The 23,092-nt window shown below is 35.4% G+C and overlaps 1 protein-coding gene across 1 annotated transcript; it reads right to left on the bottom strand.

Annotated features, from left to right (window-relative positions):
* Positions 1-455: 455 nt before the first annotated feature.
* On the bottom strand, positions 456-2,580 carry C16H17orf112 (chromosome 16 C17orf112 homolog). Its single transcript, XM_025363643.1, has 4 exons — positions 2,375-2,580; positions 1,573-1,659; positions 1,312-1,460; positions 456-853 (listed from the first exon to the last, which is right to left on the bottom strand). The coding sequence occupies exons 1-4, from the start codon at positions 2,433-2,435 to the stop codon at positions 758-760; spliced, it is 393 nt and encodes a 130-aa protein (XP_025219428.1). The 5' UTR covers positions 2,436-2,580; the 3' UTR covers positions 456-757.
* Positions 2,581-23,092: the final 20,512 nt, after the last annotated feature.

The following is a 23,092-nucleotide window of genomic DNA, read 5'->3' as shown; positions in this document are numbered from 1 at the left end:
GACTCTCAGTAAAGAAATAGTCCTGCTAATATGCTCCCCACCTCACAGGGTGAATCTCAGGTTACCACCCCAGATCAGGAGAGGCCAGGCTCCTCCCCACTGCAAACAGCATGAAATTCCTGAGGCTCCACTCCAGTGTACACTCCTCTAAGTGCGCAGGCTGGTCAGAGGTTCTTTGGGGACCTCTTTATACTTGGCTGTCTCACTGGAGCTTAGAAAAATGCGTAGTGGTTTATATTTGCTCAGCAAATATTTTTAAATAAAGTGTGGGTTTTTTATATGATAGCAGAACATTCACAATGACACAATGAGCAGGAAAAAAAAATAAATTATTTCATCCTCATTACTATATGAGCATTATGTTGGTGCTAGAAAAAATAAAATCAATGAAACACGGTAAACCCTGACAGAGGACCTTGCAGTCCTGGGGGGAAAAAAAAAGGCAAAACTGAATGTACAGATACAAGGCTTATTGGCTCTTAAAACTTGAGAGTAGGAGGTTTTGGCAGAGGGTAACAGTTTAACTTCACGGGAATTTTTGCTTTTAATATATACTCTGTTAGCTTGCTCTATGTCATCTAAACAAGTATCGACTGTACTTGTATTTTGTAGTTTGATATCTAATGCATAAGTGTGATATGAGCACCTTTTCCCATTTGTAAGATTCAGGCTCAGTACTCATTCCTCACCAAGGTGCATCACCTCCATCTGTAGAGCTGGCAATATTAAGTATCTCTGGTAATTTCCAGGAGCTCTCTCAGAGGTGTAGCTCACCTTGCAAAAGATCTAAAACACAAACAATAAGACACTGAGAAAAAAAGGATGGTGGATCCAGTTCCAGTGAGGAGGCCATCTGTCATGGAAAGTGATGAGTCATAATTGAGGGGAGCCCATGTCGTCAGTGGGAGAATCATATTAAACAGCAAGAATAAAGGGAAAAGGACAAAATGAAAGAGGAGAATGAGCTGAGAGGATTCTAGTCATGATGGTACCACAGTTAGAGAAGAGTAGGTTATAAAGATGAATTCAGATAAAAAATATTCAATGGTGAAGTCATACTTGCACTCAACATGAATGCAGTGCTGTTTGCTGTGTAGATACAGCATAATGGAGCTCTGTATGGTGAAACATACAATGTTATCCATAAAAATTGACCAGGTTACTCTACAGGTATGTCTATATTCATGTATTCAATAATTATTCATCAAATGCACAATATATGCAAGACATTTTTCTGAGAGATTTATCAGTCTAAGAAAACTCTGCCTTTGAAGTAGAAATTATCAAAGTTTATAAAAGAGACGCACTCACCTTAGTTTGAAATTTCCAGAATAAATTTCTTTTGTACTCTGGGAAGATCTTACCTAAAACAAATTCATCTCTAAAGAATGGAGAAGCTTCTATTCTACCATTGTCAAGGAAAACTCCAGTTAATATGAATGAAGGCTCCAATCTCATATCTGTGCACAAGAAAGAGAAAAGGAAAGAATGGAGAGGAGGTCAGAAAACAGTGGGGTGGAAATTAAAATCCTCATTTAAAAAATCTAAGAAAAACATGAGGGAAGCAATTACTCTGCATGTTTCCCAGCTGATTCACAGGAGATTCATGATTAGAGTTGGCCAGAGGAGGTGAAGGCATGGACTCTGCCGTGCTCCTTCCTGGAATTAGATGATATGGATGAGTAGTTCTCCCTTTGATGGAGTCCACATCATTTCCCCTGCTGTCCCTCTTGCTGGAAATGTCCCCCAGCTAACACAGGGCTCCCTCTGCTGTGACTGCAAAGCTGAGCTGCTGGCAGGGGGCAGATTGCTTTCCACAGAGGAGGCCAGATATGGTTTCTTTGCTGCTATGGTAGCTACTCGGGCAGCATCTCCTTTGGAAGAGATTCCACCCTAAACCCTTTAAGGCTGGGCAAAAGATAAATGCTGCAGCTTAAAGTCAAAGAAATTCCAAGCTCCTTGCTCCAGAGAAGATTAAGTCAGCAGGAAATCCAAATAATGAGAGCCCCGAGGAACTATTCTGAAAATCAGAGGAAACTGAAAGAAAAACTTAAAATAACATCTCTTTTAAAGGAAAAGAAAAACAACAGGAGGTTTAATAAATTTATATGGCCTCTCACTGGATTGTAAACATTTGAGAAGATAAGTAAACAGAAGAGGGAATGGTGCAAAGGAGGAAAAAATATAGATGGTTCTTACAACTCTGCAGCATCTGCCAACACAAATTACAGTGCAGACCAGACTGGTGAATTTCTCTGGGGACTTCCCAGAGTGTGAAAGAAGGGAAATGGGGAAGGAATAAGACCTGAGTTTCAAGGGAAAGAAAGAAAAAAATTAAATTTTTAAAAGTTTGCTTTTCTAGTCCCTGAATTACCATCAGAAAATGCTACAACATTGCATTTAAGGGAAGTAAGTATGTATGCTAGAGATGCCATTGAAGAAGGGACGAAGCAGTGCTTGACTATCTGAAGCTGAGGAGTTCTGAAGATCTTTACCCAACCTCAAACTTGCTGGTGCTCATGTCTCTGTGGTTCTGAATTAGAACTAGACTTCAATCTCAGTGTCATGTCTTTATTCATTTAGGCCTGGAGGGAGGACAGAGGAAGAACCTTGCCTCTGTAATTTGGACTTCCGCTATTCTGTCACAATTGCTGCCTTGTTGTTTTGTGGGGTTTTTTTTTTTTTAATCATTTTTTTTTTCTGGCAGTTGCACAAGAATGTCCAGGAACCATATGGCAGAATGAGTTTTCATTTCTGTGTTCTTTAATCCAAGTTCAAGATGCTGCTCGTGAAACCTAATCATAGATCTTAAAAACCCTCCTTGTCTCTCTCATTTCTCCCTCTTGCTACTGCCTAGGGATTTGGCTCAAGGAAACCTTGGTTAACAGTCAACTGAAAGTTGACTCTCAGATGGAAAGGCTGGGAAATATCAAAGACCTGCAAATGTTAGTTTGATTCACTTCAAGGTCATCACATCAACCAACATTTTATCAGCATCTGCAATTTCTAGATGTTTTGTAAAGTGTTGTGGGAATACAAAGATGATTAAAACACAGACAGTTGCTCAACCAGGTGTAGTGGAAAGAGCAAAGACTGAAATGAGAGGAGAGTTGACCTGACTCTGCTGCTATAATTATGACTGTTTTTCCTCTAAATTCCCTTCTCTTAAAATACGGCCCCACTAGCAGTCCAGGGCTACATGAGGGGCTCATATGAACGGGCTTTTATTCTGTGATACTGCCATATTCACTGACCCAACAACACAGGTTCTCAGCTCAAGGATGAGGTTGGGCAACGGTGACCATATTCTATCTCTATACTGTAAATTTAGGCTTGGCTTGGTGACTAATGCCTTTAATCCATGTACTTTGGGAGGCTGAGGCAGGAAGATTGCTTGAGCCTAGGAGTTCAAGGCTGCAGTGAGCTATGATTGTGCCACTGCATCCAACCTGGATGACAGAGAGAAAATCTATCTCAAAATAATAAATAAATAAATTATAAGCTTAGAATGTTAGGCTTTAGAATGTTAGATTTAGCACCAGAATCTCCTATGCTGAAGCAAAACTAATGGAAAGCTAAGATTGAGAAGAATAAAAAATAAAACTATTGTAGAGATAGCCAGTGTACATAGAAATGAATACAGCAAATATGCAGAGAGAAGCAAAAATATGTGACAACGATTGAGAGGGAATAAAACAAAGGGTCAGAGGGGGCAGAAGGCAGGGAGAGAACAAGAGAAAAAAGTTACTAATGACTGACCAACATGAGACATTATTGTATTTCTTGTAAAGTATCTTATGACATTTCTCATATTCTTCTAATGACCCTTGTTTTTAACTTTAGCTTATGTATTTTTTGTCCTTTGAAACCAAATTAACATTAATTATAACAGATGTTGACTGGTGTGGTCTAGAGCAGATCACACTATCTCTAAGTTATAATTTGGTTAACTTTTAGGATACTGATATATTGTTTCTTAATCCCAGAGTCAACGATGATACCTGAGACAATGCTGTGATGTTTGGAATTTATCTGCTCAGTACATGGTCTCTGAATGGTAACCTCCAGCCAAGGCATTAGTGATGGAGAGTATGGAGGGATCTAATCATGAAGACAGTGAAGGTTCCAGGAACTCTGCGAAAGATAAAATGGCAATGGCTAGGAGAAGCAGGGTAGGGAAGAAGCTTGGTGTGGCACAGTTTAACTGGAGTGAGGGACTAAAGATGGAAAACAATAACAGATTACGGTTGGTGATTTTATGACCATGTTTAGGGATTTGAATTTCAAGCTAGTTTTGGTTTCAATATGTTTAAGGCATATCCAGTTGATAAGGTATATGTAGGGGTGGGAAGGTAGAAGGTAAGATTGAGTAACACAAAGCCCCTCAATCTTTTACATTCATGTCAACCCAGTTCAAAATCTGCAGCGTTTTACTCTCTACAATTTGCATTTTAAAAAGATTGGGATTTTTTTTTTCAAATATAAATTTATATTATACCTTCCAATCTATTTTTAAATATTATCTTCATCAATTAAGTTAAGTCTAGTGAATTCTCCTGCCCCATAATCCTTCTCCTTATTTAAGGACAAGCACATTTGGAATGCTAGCCTTGTAGACCATGTTTACCCTACTCACTGTCAAAAGCAAGATGATTCTGAGATTTGTTGGAGTACAGTGTATTGTATATGTGTTATGTATGGTGCCAGGCATGTAATAAGGGCTCAATAAATACTTCTTGAAAAAATTAATCAATAACATTCCTTTTTAGTTTCCCATGATGATTAATAAGTTTCATTTGTTCCATCATTCCAGGCATTCTGATTCTAAACAGAAGAATGAGGAAGAGGAGTAAGGGGAAGAGAACAAAAAACAATTTTTATGGTTTTTTTAAGAGAAAACTGGAAAACATTGCAATAATAGAAACACACTGCCATTTGTGTATAATCAACATGCCCCTACATTTTTAATCTCCACCTTCTTATGATCTGCAGCCCTGTCCATGACCTTTTGATATAGAGGATGCTGACCTTAATGAAAGAAACATTATCATTACTTCATCGAAGCTTAGGAGAGAAAAATAGATGACAAATTAGAAGACAAGCTAAAAGCTTAACTCTAGTTGTAACAATGATATATGATCAGTTTAGATAAAGCAGAAAGTCCAGATATAAAGAGATATACATTTAAATCATTAATTAATAAACAGGGAAAGAAAGGCAAGAATAAAGTATATTCTACATTGGCACTATGATGGTAACACAGTTTGTAAGAAGAAAAACAAATGAAAATGTTTGCACATAGTATGGAGGGACACTACCTAGGCCACTGATTTTGCCACCCTAGGATCCGTTATGGTTTATTGTTGTTTTTAATTAAGTAGGGGTGCTGAGAGAATGTACGTACCTTGCTCATGACTGTGGTTTAAATTAGTAAAGGTTTTGATTGGTGCTGTCATCATCAGCCTATTCCTTGGGGCTTCTCACTCACCATCCCTATCAAAAATGAAACTGATTAGAAACTCTTGTCTTTCCTGGAGTCTCCTTTAATTTTTCTTCCTCAAGATAAACACATCAGCCAATTTCCGTTCAGTGTTTGAATCAGAAACACTGAGAAAATAAGTAAGCTGTGAAAATAAATAAGATGACCAAAATAATATTCATGGAAAAAGTTTAAGACTCACGAAGTTTATATGCTAGTGATCTGTGGGGTTTCCAGTAGATTTGACTCCTGAATACCTTCTAATATAAAGAAGAAGTCTGTGTAGGCGATTGCTCTTCATTATTTTTTTTTCTCTAAAACTAGGTATAGCAGTTCCCTCCTTTGGATATTTTCTTAGTAAAGGCATTCCCTAAAGTGGGTTTCAAAGCACACTGGGTGTTTTCACACACAAAAAAGGGAAAGGAATAAATTGCTTTCTCTGCAATTACAACAGGCTGGTCTATTGACACACAAGTGAATGAAATGTTTATACCCTGAGAGGGAGCCCCTCCATTACTCTCCAAATTACAGGCCCTCAGATCACCATTGAATGTCTAGCCCTAGAAAATTTGCAGAGATAGACGAAGAATAAGGGAAAGAGAACATAGCAGGCAGCAGTAAATAGCTGTATTTATAGCATTGTGTCCTAATGGAAACATCAATCCTGTTTTCTGAGGAAACTACTGAAAATCCTAACCATAATATTGTCCTCTACTTGACTGCCAGACTGGCTTATAACTTATTCCTTCAAAAAGCTAGAAGCTAAATTCTCCGTGCCATACAGAGTACAACCTGAAGATGAAATTGTAAACCATTTCAAAGACTCATTTAACATAGAAACAGGTATTTTCAGGCATCTAACCATCAATTTCAATGCTGGTTTCTGAGCAGTTCTCAGGTGTGATGAATAGGTGAGGCGGAGGTGTACCCCAGCATCTATCTTTGTATTGGGAACATGATAAACAATTATAATATTTATTATTCAAGCATTTAACCAGTGGGATATCACAGTTAATACAGAATATACCAATTTGTGCAACAAAAGTTTCTTGAGCAAAAACAACCTTTAGGAGAATCTTTTTCTATGTAAGGTGTATGAAAAAATAATTTGGAATAAACTCTAGTGCTGTTTATGTTTAGAAATATAATCCTTTCCAACCATAAATTTTTAGTCTAATAATCAGACCAATAACTAGCTCTACCTTGTGAGGTTGACAGCTCATAAGGGGCGAAGAAGAAGAAGAAGAAGAGGAGGAGGAGGAGGAGGAGGAGGAAGAGGAGGAGGAGGAGAAGGAGGAGGAGAGGAGGAGGAAGAGGAGGAGGAGGAAGGTGGAGGAGGGGAAGGAGGAGGAGGAAGGGGGAGGAGGAGGGGAAGAGGAGGAGGTGAGGAGGAAGAGGAGGGGGAGGGGGAGGAGGAGGAAGGGGAGAAGGAGGAAGGGGGAGGAGGGGAAGGGGGAGGAGGAGAGGGAGGAGGAGGGGAAGGAGGAGGGGGAGGAGGAGGGGAAGGAGGAGGAGGGGAAGGAGGAGAAGAAGAAGAAAAGGAAGAAGAGGAAGAAGAAGAAGAAGAGGAAGAAGAAGACTGATGACTTCATCTAAGTATCCGGCTTTTAAAAATCTCTAATATATTGCTTCTTTTTAACACAGGATCTCTGTCTCCATAATTTCAACTTCCACACAGTAGATGGCTCCAGCTCGGGCTTTTTTCCTGAATTCTAGATTGCACATACATCAGCATTATAGCTCATGATGCACATTTCAGCATTAGAGCTCATCTCATCTTCCTCCTTTACGTTCACACCCAAATCTGCATTTACTTTATTCTCTATAAAAAATTCAACAAATAGGAGTTAATTTAGCACCCCACCACAAATTAGAAAGATTTAGGCACTTAAGTTAGAAATATAAAATTCATATTTGTTTAATGTAGTCCAATTCTATTAGACCCCGTGTATTAAAAAAAAAAAAAAAAAAACAACTATCCTCTAAATACATTTGTTTTATTATCTTCTTTCTACACCTTCTATGACTTCTTTAATTTGGCTCCAGGTTGCTTTAATATCAGTTCACCATTCGTCATTCTTCATGGTCCATCTGTTAAAATGCTACAGAGTTTGTGTTCTGATATGTGCATCTGATTATGCCACTACCCAACTTAATAAAACCTCAATAGTGTATAATGTTCAATCTAATGAATGTAAAACTCCTTACAATAGCATTCAAGTTCCTTCACAGAAAAAAAATCAGTGTAAGGCTCCTAGACTCTCTGTTCAATGAGGCTGTGTATTTTCTGTTTTGTTCACTGTTGTATTTCCACTGCCTAGGAACAGTGTCCAGCACATAGCGCAGAGTCTCATGCTCAATAGCTATTTGCTACGTGAATACATATATTTACCCTTATCTTTCCTCCTCTTTTCCTAGGCTCATGATGTTGAATGTTTCTGACATGTCCTACTCCTACCCACCAACCTGTGCTCCCTGAGATATCCAGCTCACGCTGAAATCCCAGATTTAAATGTTAACAATTTATGTGGAATTTCTCCACCTTTTCAATAAACATTTACAAAAACTTTTTTGCTCCCAGTATATTCTGTTTAGATATCTAGTATCCCAGGTGATACATTTTACTACAAATATCTGTGTATATCTTCAGAGGCTGTTTTGCATCTCTATCCACTCCTGAATGCTAGTCAAAAGCTGAGTATACAAACATTATTCAGTAGATATTTGATAAATGAAAGAAGAAACATTCATGATTTTAGAGGTCTATGAAAAATATGTATTTTTAAAACCCCCCAATTCTTTGAACCTAAGCATAAAAAGGTAGATGTCGTTCTTTATTTAAAAACAAAATATGGTTAAAAGGCATTTAAAAATAGGTACACAAATTTTCAAAGAAATATTTACATATTTTAACTACTGGGTACTCTATGATAAGTCTGGGCATAGGTAGCATGCAGTATTGACATTTAAGATAAATGCCAGAGAAATAAGAGTAATTCTAAATAAACTTTATTACAAAAGTTACTTTGTAAATGATTTATGTAGTTTTTGAAAAGTATTTCTTAAAAGAAAGAAGTAAAGAAATATGAAAGAAAGGAAGAAGTACAGAAAGACAAATAATGCTAATATTCTCAGATCATTCTATTCAATTTAGTTCAATCTAAACTATACCAGAAATGACACATATGGTACTGATAAAAAATAAAATTTAGCAGCATGTATTCCTCTGACCAGCTGTAAATTACCTTCTAACTTGAATAATGGTTCTCTAGCACAAGTTGTTCATTGTTGTAAACGACACTTAATAGATCTAGCTTTGCTCTGAAATGCAGGGTAAATGGAAGGAAAAATACTAACAAACATAAGTGTCCAAAAAAGAACTGGGGCTTAACAGACTCTTGAATTCCCATCTACATGTGTAAACATTTACCTGCATGGGGCTCAGAATGCATCAGGCAACTCTATCATCTTTTCAGTCAATGAAAATTACTGAGAGGATAAAAAGTCTTAGTGTTCCTCCTTCCTTTTAAAAAGAAAACAAATAGACAGAGAAACATATTCCAACCCATTTCTATAACTTCTCTTTCCTAATAGATTTTGCTGGATACATTAAAAAGATGTCATGAGGTTTTGTTAGCTGACTTGGGATTGTTGATTAATTGTGATCAACTAACTGGGAATTGATTATGCTTGGGTACTGGTATGGTAATGAGGATCACTCATTGAAAAACTTTATGTATTTGTTTTATCTTTGCATGCAGAACTGGAATATCCCATTACAAAGAGAATTTTCATGCTGTCTCCAAATAAGAATTTCTAATCAAGAGATACTTAATATCAAATTTATATTATTTCTTCATTCTGTCTTCTCTTTCCACTTCTTTCTTGTGCCTTTTCCTGTTTTATGGGCTAATGATTATTTGGACTCTTCTTGCCTCATTTAAGAGACAGCACCTGTGGTATTTATTTACTCTGTCTCTCTCTGTAAGATTCAAAATTAATTACAATACCTTTTGCAGTTGTTTTCCCCTGCTGTTCAGACCACTTTGCCAGTAGAGATAAGCATGAGAAAATGGAGAGCAACAATATCTCATAGAGCTCTGGGAAAAAAGATGATCTTAGATTGCTTAATGACTACCACACTTCTCCTTTCTTCTACCATGGAGTTTTTACCTCTTTAAATGGTTTTTTTTTTCTTTTGTCTTTTTCATTCTTAGGAATACCCCCTACAGATGGGTGATAAGCTGCCAGCCAATTTAAATTAATTTTGCTAAATTGAGGAGAAGTTAATGTCCCTTTTTGAGACAACAGAATTTCTCCTCCAGATCCCCCAAAATAACTTAGAAGAATGATTAGCACTGCAGTAGGTTCCCATGGTATGTGCCAGTCAGACTGTCACAGATGTTTGCTACTAATAGGATTTTGTGTTCCATGCCAAAATTTTTATGTGACTGTTATTTTTTTTAATCATAAAATTATGACTAACCTATTTGGCTTGTATTTTTTAAGAAATTAATTTCCTCCCAAAGGAGAACCTTGGGGAAAATATTCTGGTAAATAAAATAATTCATTTCTTAAATGTCTCATTACATTGTTTTAAAAAATGATGCCACTATATTCAACTTGTAAATAAAATAACTCATTATCAACAAAAAGAATAATTTAAGTTAGAAAGAGGTTTAAATATTGAAAGAAAAAGTATTGGTGCCATTATTAAATGTCTTCTAATGACGTCACGAATTAGGTACTCTGACGTTATATAGTAGCTAAAAAATAGAGTGAGAAAGTCACCAGGCAAAAACCTGGATTTGAAGGTGCTAGAATATTTTGTAAAATAATCAGCACTAGTCTATGGAATTGCTTACAATTTCAGAGCTGCATACATTTAAGGAATTAATATACACTTCAGGACAGTTGTTATTCTTCCAAATCCTTTTTAACTTAGAATAGTTAGATCATCTTCCCTTGCTCAGTAAAAATGAAATAGTCTTTTATTTTCTCCCATTTAATGCTATTGTAAAACTTTAAAGGGGAAAAAGTCATTAGGAATAATCAGTTCTAGCTTCTTTCTGTTGGAACATGTAATCAAAGACTGAACAAAAGTTTACTTTTGCCCTATAATAGTAACTTTCATTTATTAGCACTTTATAGCTTACAAAGAAATTTTATGTGGATTATCTTCTTTATTTCTTAAACAGCTTTAGAGAGTTGGTGGTCTTGATACTATTTTACAAAATGAAAAATAAAGCACTACATGAGAATATAGAGCTACAGTGTTCGGCATGATATCTAGACAATTTAAATAATGCACATGTACACACCATGAAAATTCACTCATACTGTTCAAGTCTGCTGTAATCTACTCAAGAAAGTAAGTTTTATAAAGTCGTATGCTAATTTTTATGTGAAAACCGATGCTGCTGATTTCAGGTGTTGGCCAAAACAGAGTAATTGATACTGAACTTGATTTCCTACTAAAAACAGCTATAAAATTGAACAAAATATGTAAAGCAACAGTATGCAGATACTTTGAAAAAGTAACACAAGTCTGTGACCCTTGAAAGAAGAAAGAAGAGTAAGGTGAGTCTATCAATCATATTAAAATTGCCTTGGCTTTTTCTTTGAACCCTTTTTCTAAAGTCAAGCAGGAAAGTGGACTAAAAGTGGAGGAGTTTTTGTGAGCTAAGGTGGCTGAGGCAAGAGTTCCCGGCTACTGAGGCAAGGCAGCTAGAATTTGTGACAGAGTATCCAAAAAGTTGGAATCTGTGTAAGAAGGCAACTCCACAAATACGTATGGGCATTCACATAGTGAGATTATAAAAGACCTAGCAGATAACACCTGCCCAAGAACTGACAGCTGAATAGTATTATCACTGACTTAGTAGTAATACAATATGTTAATGTTTCATCTCAGTCAAGGTGTGGAGACCTCACTGAAGACATCACAAACTCAGTTAAGTCAGCAGAAAATTCACAACTGAGGAATAAAAACGATGCAGTGGAGGAAGAGCATGTCCTAGAACTCTGTTCACAAAAGAAATCTCAATCGAAAATTAAACCAATTTTGATAGAAACAAAATAATGTTAATAATTTAATAACATTACAATCAACACCCTATATATCTTTTATCTGCAATGTCCAGAAAACAACTATACATAATTAGACATTTAAATAGACAGGAAATGAAAAATAGTCGGAATTCAGAGAGTTGGATTTGTACACAGATCTTTGATACAGCTATTTTAAACGTATTCAAGAACTTCAAAACACAATTAAAATGAAACCATATATGAGAATATCAGCAATAGAAATTTGTTAATTGAATTAAAACACCAAAGACACTAAAAGAAAACTGCAGGCCAATAACTCTCATGAACATAAATGCAAAAATCCTCAATAAAACATTAGAAAATTAATCCAACAATGTACATAAAACAGTATATACCACTACTAAGTGAGATTTATCACAAATATGCAAGACTGACCAACATTTAAAAATCTATTAATGCATTCATCACATCAATGTGCTAAAAAGGAAAAATTACACGATCTTAACAATACACGCAGAAAAAGCATTTGACAAAATCGAACACCCATTCATGATAAAATATCTTAGTAAACTAGGAATAGAGAGGATCTTCTTCAATGTGATAAAGAATATTTACAAAAATCCTATAGCTAACATAAAAAGTAATGGTGATAAATGTGAAGCTTTCTCACTAAGATTAGTAACAAGGCAAGGGTGTCTCATATTATTTCTTTTCAACATCACACAACAAGCACTAGCTGATGCAATAAGACAAAAATTGGATAAAATATATACAGATAGAAAGGAAGAAATACAGTTGTCTTTGTTCACAGTTAATTGTCTATGCAGATAATCTTAAAAATTTAAGAAAAATCTTCTGTAGCTAATAAGCAGGTATAGTAAGGTTACAGAATTGAAGATTAATAAAAGAAAGTAAATTGCTTTCCTATATATTAGCAATAAAAAAGTATAACTTTACCAAAAACAAAATTCCATTTACATTGGCACCCCCTAAAATTAAATACTTAGATATAGTCTTAAAAAATATGAGATCTATATGAGGAAACTATAAAAATCTGATTAAAGATTTAAAAGAATAACCAAATAAATGGGGAAATACTCCAGGTTAATGGAAAAACAATCTTGATACTGTCAAGATGTCAGTTCTTCCTCATTTTATCTAGAGATTCAATGCAATGTCAATTAAAATCCCAGCAAGTTATTTCGTGGATATTTACAAACTGAATCCAAAGTTTATGTGGAGAAATAAAAGACTCAGAATAGCCATCACAATATTGAAAGACAAGAACAAAATGGAGGAATAACACTACTGGACTACAAAACTTACTATAAAGCTACAGTAAACAAGACAATGTCGTATTGGTGAAAGATTAGACGAACAGACCAAAAGAACAGAATAGAGTTTGGAAATAGACTCACATGAATATAATCAACTAATCCGTGATAAAGGTGCAAAGATAGTCTTGTCAATGAATACTGCTGGAACAACTGGGCATCTACATGCAAAAAGAATGAATGAAGACATAGATGTTATATCCCTTAGAAAAATTAACTGAAAATGGACCACAGATCTAAATGTAAAATGAAAAACTATAAAAGCACTGGAAGATAACATAGAAGAAAACTTAGATAACCTTAAATATGGTGATGATTTTTTAGGCACAGCTCAAAGGCATAACCCATGAAAACATTTTGTCAAACAGAATTTCATAAAAGTTAAAAACTTCGGTCGGGCGCAGTGGCTCACGCCTGTAATCCCAACACTTTGGGAGGCCGAGGCGGGCGGATCAAGAGGTCAGGAGATCAAGACCATCCTGGCTAACACGGTGAAACCCTGTCTCTACGAAAAACACAAAAAAATTATCCAGGCGTGGTGGCGGGCTCCTGTAGTCCCAGCTACTCGGGAGGCTGAGGCAGGAGAATGGCGGGAACCCGGGAGGCGGAGCTTGCAGTGAGCCGAGATCGCGCCACTGCACTCCAGCCCCGGTGACAGAGCGAGGCTCCGTCTCAAAAAAAAAAAAAAAAAAAAAAAGTTAAAAACTTCAGCTCTGCAAAATATATTGTTAAGAGAATGAGAAGACGAACCACAGGCAGAAGAAACATATTTGCTGAAAACACACCTGAAAAAAATCTGCTACCTAAAATGGACAGATAACTCTTGAAGCTCAACAATAAGATAATACATAATCCAATTTAAAAATGGTCCAAAGACTTTAACAGACAGCTCACTGAAAAATGCTACATAGATAACAATTAAGCATATGAAAAGATGCTCCACATGATACATCATCAGGTAATTGCAAGTTAAGACAATGAGTTACCCCTGTATACCTATTGGAATGGCCAAAACATGGGACCCTGGACTGACCACACAAGATGTCAGTGAAGATGTGGAGCAGTAGGAACTCTCATTTATTGCTGATGAGAATGCAAAATGTCACGGCAACTTTGAAGGTATTTTGGTGTCTTACAAAACTAAATATACTCTTACTATATGATCCAGCAATCACGTTCCTTTATATTTACCCAAAGGAATTGAAAATGTATGTCCACACAAGAACCTGCACATGGATGTTCATAGTAGTTTTATTCATTCAATTACAAAATCTTACAAGCAACTGAAATGCCTTTCAATATGTGAATAGATGCAGTGTGGTACATCCAGATAATGGAATATTATTTAACACTAAAAAGAAACGAGCAGAGAAGAGGTCAGGAAGATGGCAGCATAGGAAGCTCCCCACTTGACCTCCTCCCAAAGATGTGCAAGTAAAGAGCTGCACACAGGTCCATTTCTTCTTAGAAAAACTCAGGAACTAGTTCAGTGACTCCTACACACTGCAACTAAAATGGGTAGGAAAAGCTGAGACATGCTTATGCCACAAAAATCTACCCTGGTCACAGCACCTTAAAATTGGAGGGAACCCCAAACTCCAAGCCTCTCCCTGAGCAGAGAAGGGTTTAGACCACACATATAGCACCCTTTTACAGCTCTCACTTAAGAGAAAGACTCCTAAATCACCCTAGGAGTGAATGTGGCTCAGCATCCATGAGTTTTTTCTGGAACAAGGAGAACAAAGTGGTTGCCTTAAACAGGTATGTAAGCACTCTACTAAATTCCTCTGGGCTCAGTGTAGAGCAAGCAGGCAACAACGCCCACATCCTAGTTTCTCCCTGGAAGGAAACTGACTGTACACTTCCTCAGCTGATGTCTCAGAATATGCCTTCTTACTAGCTGGCATCTGAGAATTGACATGACAGGTAATTAGTAAGAACTCTCCTACTCCCCACTGCCTGGAGCCTGAACATGCATGAGGCACTTCCTGGGCCTTTTCCCCACTGCTCACACTAGTGATGAAATGAAATCTCCAGCCTCTTCCTTGAAAGAGTTTGTCCACACATTGAGCACTCCAACTTTTATAGTTGCCACCAAATGGACTTGTTCTTAAATCAGCTACTTTTGAGAGCCAACTAGGTTCAGAATTTACAAGTCCCCCGTGACCAAATAAAAGAAAGAGGTGGTATCAAACAGGCACGATTTTCCCTAACTCAGTGCAGAGTAAGCAGGTCAAAATGCCCATTTTCCAGTATCTCCCAAGAAGGAGTGTGACTGCATATGTGATGGCTAATATTAAGTATCAATTAGATTGGGTTGAAGGATGGAAAGTATTGTTTCTGGCTGTATCTGCATGTTTCTGAGTGTTGCCAGAAGAGATTAACATTTGAGTCAGTGAAATTGGAGAAGAAGACCCACCCTCAGGATGACCCACCCACAATGTGGGTGGGCACTATCCAATTGGTTGCCAGCATGGCTGGAAAAAGCAGGCAGAGTAAGGTAGAAGTTGACTTGCTGAATCTTCAGCCTTCGTCTTTATCCCATACTGGATGCTTCCTGCCTTTGAACTTTAGACTCCAAGTTCTTCAGCTTTTGGACTTTTGGACACAATCAAACTCATTTTATTTGAGACAACATGGATGAACCTGGAGGGAATTATGTTAAGTAAAATAAGCCATGCTCAGAAAGGCAAGTACTGCATAATCCCACTTACATAGGGAGAGTAAAAAATTTGAACTTATGGAAGTACAGAGGAGAATGGTGGTTATCAAAGCTGGGTTAGGGAGACAGAGAGTGGGGAGATTTTGGTAAAAAAGAGAAAAACTTCATTTAGATAAGAGAAGCAAATTCAATCTATTGTACAACATAATGCTGAGAGTTAAAAACAATGCATTGTATTCTTGAAACTTGCTAAAAGAACAGATTTTAAGTATTCTCACCACAAAAATAAGTGTGTGGGATGATGTATGTGTTAATTAGCTCAATTCAGCTATTTCTCATGAAGAACTGGAATGTTCATGAATATCAAATAGAATGGGAGTTAACTGAATTAACTGAACCAACAGAAAACAGAAGTAATTTTTTTACCTTTGTTTAAAATGCTGCTGATCCTTTGTTTTATTTTTCAGAGTCAAGGACACTTTTCTTTTGAGCTATATACAGCTTTTAGTAATTGAGTAAAGTATACTCCTGTGAACAAAATTTGGAGCATATTTGATTCTCTCTACCTGTTTTCTCCAAAATTGGAAACTGTGAGTATTCTTAATTTATGGCAATATAGTTACTTGCATAAGTGCAATAAGAATCTCTTTTCTTTCGTAACAAGATACTATTGGAGAAACTGATGATTTTACCAAGGCTTTAACTGGAATGGTGTGCTTTCCTTTAAGGAATCAAACTTGACTTGTAAAGCCAGTAAAAGCTCCATGAAGAATTGGCCTCATACCTTGTCTGCAACAGTCCCTGTACAGGGTTTCTGACTTGGGGTAAGTAAAGAATGTCACTTTCTGACAGGTCCAGGAGCCCCAAGTAATCTTGGGGCCCCAAGAGAAGAGGAATTTACTCAACTCATAGGTATTTGAGGATACAAACCCATGGCTGAGCTTGGCTTTAAAAAGTCTTATCTAAGATTCCTTCTATGGAACAGAGTTCCATCAAAGCCAATTTAAAAAGAGCCTCTGTGAAAAATAATTATTCCTGCTGCACTTTATACAAATAATCAGGCCAAGTATAATAAAGGAAATAACCCTTACCATGATTCGTCTTTAGTAAAAATGAGAAACTGGAGACAGAAATATTATTTTTCAAGAACTATGGTAAACTTGTTGTTAAATTCCAGTCTCATTAGTTGTTTTTAAGCTTGTTTCTACAATTTAGGCTAACCCTGCTTATTCCTGTGAACCCACCACTGATCTCTGACTGCTGCTTATGAGAAACAAGAGGGAGATCACATTTGTCAAAACTTAAGAGTTATGAGTGGACCTCACCATACTGATGCTTTCTGACTGAGCCCCTCTCTACCCTGAATGCAAGAGACCCTCATAGTTAGGCTGGAATGTCATCACCCCTATTCAGCCTGAATAAGTTACAGAAGATGGATCTTTGTCCCTCTGCAACCCTTAGAATTAAGGGTGGGGGAAAATGTCAGAGGCATGTGAACCAAAGCAACTCCATCTTAAACAGGAGCTGGGTAAAATGAGGCTGAAACTTACTGGGCTGCATTCCCAGATGGTTAAGGCATTCTAAGTCACAGGATGAGGTAGGAGGTCACCACAAATATAGGCCACAAAGACCTTGCTGATAAAACAGGTTGCAGTAAAGGAGCTGGCCAAAACCCACCAAAACCAATATGGTGACGAGAGTGACCTCTGGTTGTCCTCACTGCTACACTCCCACCAGCATCATGGTGGTTTACAAATGCCATGGCAACACCAGGAAGTTACCCTATATGTTCTAAAAATGGGAGGCATGAATAATCCACCCCTTGTTTAGCATATCATCAAGAAATAGCCATAAAAATGGGCAACCAGCAGCACTCAGGGCTGCTCTGTCTATGGAGTAGCCATTCTTTTATTCCTTTACTTTCTTAATAAACTTGCTTTCAGTTTACATTGCAGACTCACCCTGAATTATTCCTTGCACGAGATCCAAGAACCCTCACTTGGAGTCTGGATGAGGGCCCCTTTCCTGTAACATGGGTATTCACTTATCCAAAACTTATGGGGTTTCTGGGTATTTACTTATTTAAATTTGAAATGGATATTCACAATGTTGAAAACGTATTTAATTGTACATTTAAAATATATGGATTGCACTGTGTGTAAATTTTATCTCAAATTGAAAAAAATATTTAAAAACACTGAAATTACATATTTCACTTTTCACAGTGGTGTGTGCTAGCAATTCTGTAATTAATTTCTGAGTATTGAATACAGTATTCTAGACTTCAGTTTAAAAGATTGAGGCTAATGATAGCCCATTGGAAAAAAAAAACTTAAGTGAGGAAATTAAATTATAGCCTGTGGCACAGAAATACTTTTATATTAAATTTGTAACTGATTCTAGCTTTGTTTGCTTAGCAGACCTAGAAACATTGAAACACAAGGAACAATGAGTGCTCCTAACATCCAAATTTTGTTTTCTAAATACCATTCTCCATTAAAAGAAACCAAGGCTCCATTATAATTCTATCTTGGAATGTCTTGTTGCACCATAATGTTTTTAAGTAAGTCTCAAAAATTTATATAAGGGACAGATAGGAAAATAAAGCTTTTCTTCAGCTATTTCAGGTATATATTCAGATTTCTTTTCATTTTTAAATTGAATTAATTGGTTTATTTGTTATTATTTGAATTAAATATTCTGCCTAGTAATTTCTTGTCACTTGAATAGTTGCAAATATTTTCTTCATTCTGTGGGGCATCTCTTCAACTTGTTGATTGTTCCCTTTGCAGTACAGCTTTTCAGCTGTGTGTAATCCTATTTGTCGATATGTGCCTTGCTTGCCTGTGCTTTTGAGTTCTTTCACAAGAAGTCTTTGCCCAGAGCAACATCCTGAAGCATTTCCTCAAAATTTTCTTCCAATAGTTTTATAGTTTCAGACTTAGGTGTAAGTTGTTAATCCATTTTGATTCAACTTTGGATGTGGTGAGGGATAGGGATTATGTTTCATTTATCTTTGTATGGATATCCAGTTTATCGAGGCACTATTTGTTGAAGAAACTATCCTTTTCCCAATGTATGTTCTTGGCTTCTTTGCCAAAGATGAGTTAACTCTAAATGTGGAGATTTATATCTGGGTTCTCTATTCTGTTCAACTCATCTATGTATCTTATTTTTATGCCAGTACCATGCTGTTTGGTTACTATATCCTTGTAGTATAATTTAAAGCCTCCAGCTTTGTTCTTTTTGTTTATGATGGCTATAGCTATTCAGTGTCTTTTTTAGTCCCATATAAATTTTAGAATAATTTTTCCATTTCTGTGAAGAATTCCATTGATATTTTGATAGGGATTGCTTTAAATCTGTAGAACATTTTGAGTGAAATATTGAATATACATTATTTTAAAATGTCTGAACATTTTAACAATATTGATTCTTCCAATCCATGAATATGAGATATCTTTCTGTTTTTAGTGTTTCCTCCTTTATTTCTTTAGTCAATGTTCCCTAGCTTTTGTTGCAGAAATCTTTCACCTCATTAAGTTTATTCCTAGATATTTCATTTTATTTGTAGTTACTGAAAATAAGATTACTTTATTTCTTTTTCAGAGTGTCTGCTGTTGGAAGATAGAAATACCACTGACTTTTTTTATGCTGATTTTCTATCTTGAAACTTCACTGAATTCATTTATTCATTCTAATAGTTTTTTGATAGAGTCTTCAGTTTTTCTAAATATAAGATCATATTGTCTGCAAACAATGAACATTTGACTTCATATTCAATTCATATGTTCCTTATATCTTTCTCTTCCATAATTGCTCTGGCTAGGACTTTCAGTACTATGTGAAGTAACAGTATTGAAAGGCGGCTTACTCCAGATCTTGTCTTAATCTAGATCTTAGAGAATAGCCTTTCTGTTTTGCTCTGTTCAGTATAATATTAACTGTGGGTTTGTCATATGTGGTCTTTATCAGATGGTCAACAGGTATATGAAAAACTGCTCAACATCACTAATCATCAGAAAAATGTAAATCAAAACAATGAGATATTATCTCACCCTAGTTAAGATGGCTTTTATACAAAAGAAAAAATATCAAATCCTGGCAAAGATGCAGAGAAAGGGGAACTCTCATATGCTGTTGATACATATCTAAATTAGCACAGCCACTACAGAAAGCAATACAGAAGTTTCTTAAAAAACTAAATAGAACTACTGTATGATCCAGCAATCCTACTGTTTGGTATATATCCAAAGAAAAGAAAATCTATACTGAAGAGATATCTGCTCTCCCATGTTTAGTGCAACCAAAATATGAAATCAACATAAGTGTCCATCAATGGATGAATGAAAACAGAAAATGTGTTACATATGCAGAGTGAAATAGTATTTGGCCATAAAATATGGATGGAACTGGATGAAATAAATACTATTTGGCCGTAAAATACAGATGGAACTGTAACAACACTGATGGAACTGGAGGACATTATGTAAGTGAAATAAATCAGGCACAGAAAGGCAAATATCACATCTTCTTACAATTTTATGAGAGTTAAAAATTGATCTCATGGTGGTAGAGTTTAGAATGATGATAGTCAGAAACTGGGAAGGATAGTGAGGATGAAAGGATAAAGTGGAATTTGTTAATCTCTAAAAAATACAGCTAGAGAGTAGAAATAAGATCCAGTGATTTGTAGCACAATAAGGTAGTTATAGTTAGCAATAATTTATTGTATATTTTAAAATATTTAGAGAAGTACATTTAGAAATTTTCCAACACAAAAAATTATAAATGTTTGAGGTAATAGATATCCCAATTACCCCGATTTGATCACTACATATTGTATGCTTCTATCAAATCATCACATTTATTCCATAAATATGCACAACTGTTATATATACACACATTTATTCCATAAATATGCACAACTATTATGTACACACACAGAAATTAATGATTAAAAATACTAATCCCAGCAAAATAAGAAAGAAAAGTTTAAGCTGATACTGTAATATCTCCTTGCAACAAAAAGTAAGAAAGGGCTGAAAAAAATGGAAACCATATCAAAGGAATAAAACAGTCAGCTTGAAAAAACTCCAACTGGTAAACTCTAGGAAAATTTGAGCTTCAAAATAAATATAGTAACAAATTTTAAGTAATTTAATAAAAGGAGAATTCACAGAAGCCCATACTTACATAAATAAATGGATTGATAAGTAATTGGAGAAGAGAAATTTCTTCTTACAGTGAAATACCAATGATAGAGAATAGATGAAGAACTTAGAAAAGTATCAATGTGTGGTAAAACGACTTAGTAAAAGTTTAATAAGGAACAGGATAGTTACCATTTCAAATTATTGTCTCATAAATTACTCATTAATTACAAAGGAAAATGGTAACTTGACATTGAAGAAGCCTGGTAGACACTGCTTGAATCAAGTGATCAAAACTGACATCACTAATTTTGACAAACCAACATAAATTTTTTTCCCATATGGTACACTCAGAAGGACATACAATCACTTGTATCCCTGAGAATAACAAATTACTTAAATAAGATCATGAAGAAACATCAGATAAGATCAAATTGAGAGACAATTTACAAAATATCTGGCCAGTACTCATCAAATAAATATGTCAAAGAGAAGAGAAACAAAGGCTAAAGAAATGTTTCCATTTACAGACTAAAGAGACATGATAAATTAATCCAAAGCATGAATCTGTATTAGATCCTGGCCCAGGAAAAACTAGTTGTAAAAAATATTATTGGGACAACTAAAAAAAATCTGAATAAGGGCTATAAATTACATAGGATTGTATAAATATAAAATTTTCACATTTTAGTAACAGTATTGTGGTAATATAGAAAATGTGACCTAAAGTATTTTGATATAAAGGGGCACTATATCTCCAACTTGCTGTCAAATGCTCACACATAATTTAAATACATATTTATAGAAAAAATGATAAAGGAAATAGGAAAAATATAAACTAATAGTGAATCTGAATAAATATTGTATATCAGAGCTACCTGTACTCTTCTTGACATGTTTCAATAAATTTGAAATAAGAAAAATTGCAAGCAAAATATATATGCTGCTAATTAAAGATAATTATCTTATGTGTTAAAGGGCAAGATTTTCTACCTATTGATATCATGTTCTCAATATACACTAGTTGTATGCATATACAAATAATTTTAAAATGGATTTTTATAATATAGACTTTTGACTCACATGGTTACATATCTTAATAAATATGGCTAAATTACTGTGAATTAATTTATTTGGAATCTACCTATATAGTTTCTAAGCAGGATGCTTTCAAGATATATTTTTTCTAATTAAATTGTGCCTTTTGTGATTAAAATCTAAAGATTCAAGGAATTTAAGAGATTGGCATTTAATTAAGCTTTCTAAATTAAAAAGAAAAATATCTTCCAACTTCACTAAATTAATAGATAATTTAAGATTTTTTCCAGAGGTAGAAGTGTGTGAATGAAAAGTCCTCCCTGTATATTGAAATGGTGTATTTTAAAATGCATACTTTACATTGTGAAATAAAGTTTAACAAGTTCTCTTGGGAGTATTGTGCTTGGAAAAGGAAATGCGGCAGTTCTGACTTAATCCCCTTCAGTAAACATAACTTTAAAACACTTTTTTTTCCCCTTGAAATGTGACAGTTATACTGGAATTTTAATTTAGTAACAGGGTATGCTCTATCAATGATAGAACTATGCAAAATTTATAAAAAACATGATTTAATTTCAAATGCAAACTTTGATGAGGGTTCTATTGATTATTTGAGCTCAAGCCTGAAATTCAAGTACTACATGTATATAGAAATATAATTGACACATTCTAAATTGTTCTTATTAGATTTCTTCTGACATAGTTACTTGTTTACATAAGAGTTCCTATCTCGTTTTTTGGGAGTTATTGTATATTTAGCCATGTAATCATGATCAACAATAAAAGTCTCAGAAAGGAATAAAGAACAGAGAAAGCAAAAATAGGGGTTCATACAACAGACTTCTCTTCTTGAGTTGTCTAACTTATGTTTGATGGTTAAAGCAAACACTGAAAGAATCCCTGATTTGGGTCTGAATGTATGTAAGGGAATATCAAAGACGCTTATAAATATTGTGAGTAAGGAAATGTAAAAACAAGTAAAGTGTCTATAGTATACATAATGGCATTCACAGCAACCTGGATGGAGTTGGAGGCCATTATTCTAAGTGAAGTAACTCAAGGGTGGAAAACCAAACATCATATGTTCTCACTGATAAGTGGGAGTTAAGCTATGATGATGCAAAGGCTTAAGAATGACATAATGGGCACCCAAATGTGATAATTCTTATTTTTAAAATTCTAACATAAGTGGCATGTTTTAGAACAAACATGCTGTGCTGGTATGATATTTGTTCAAATGCTCATATATATAGTTTGTTGAATGGCTATAAATGTGTTTTGGTGCATTGGGTGCTGTTTATATGCTTATATTTCTGTACTTAGGAAATAAAAATATACCACATTATTTAAAAAATGGTACTGGGATAACTGGCTA

The sequence above is a fragment of the Theropithecus gelada genome, chromosome 16 (assembly GCF_003255815.1).
Source record: "Theropithecus gelada isolate Dixy chromosome 16, Tgel_1.0, whole genome shotgun sequence".
Taxonomy (NCBI): domain Eukaryota; kingdom Metazoa; phylum Chordata; class Mammalia; order Primates; family Cercopithecidae; genus Theropithecus; species Theropithecus gelada.
Note: the sequence above shows the minus strand (reverse complement) of the source record. Positions and strands in the feature narration are given on the sequence as shown.

Coding starts and splice junctions, on each gene's coding strand:
- C16H17orf112 (XM_025363643.1), bottom strand. CDS start 2,435: ATGGCATCTCTAGCATACATACTTACTTCCCTTAAATGCAATGTTGTA. Junction 1,660..2,374: donor TGTTGTAGCATTTTCTGATG/GTAATTCAGGGA, acceptor ATCTAATTCCAG/GAAGGAGCACGGCAGAGTCC. Junction 1,461..1,572: donor TCAGCTGGGAAACATGCAGA/GTAATTGCTTCC, acceptor TCTTGTGCACAG/ATATGAGATTGGAGCCTTCA.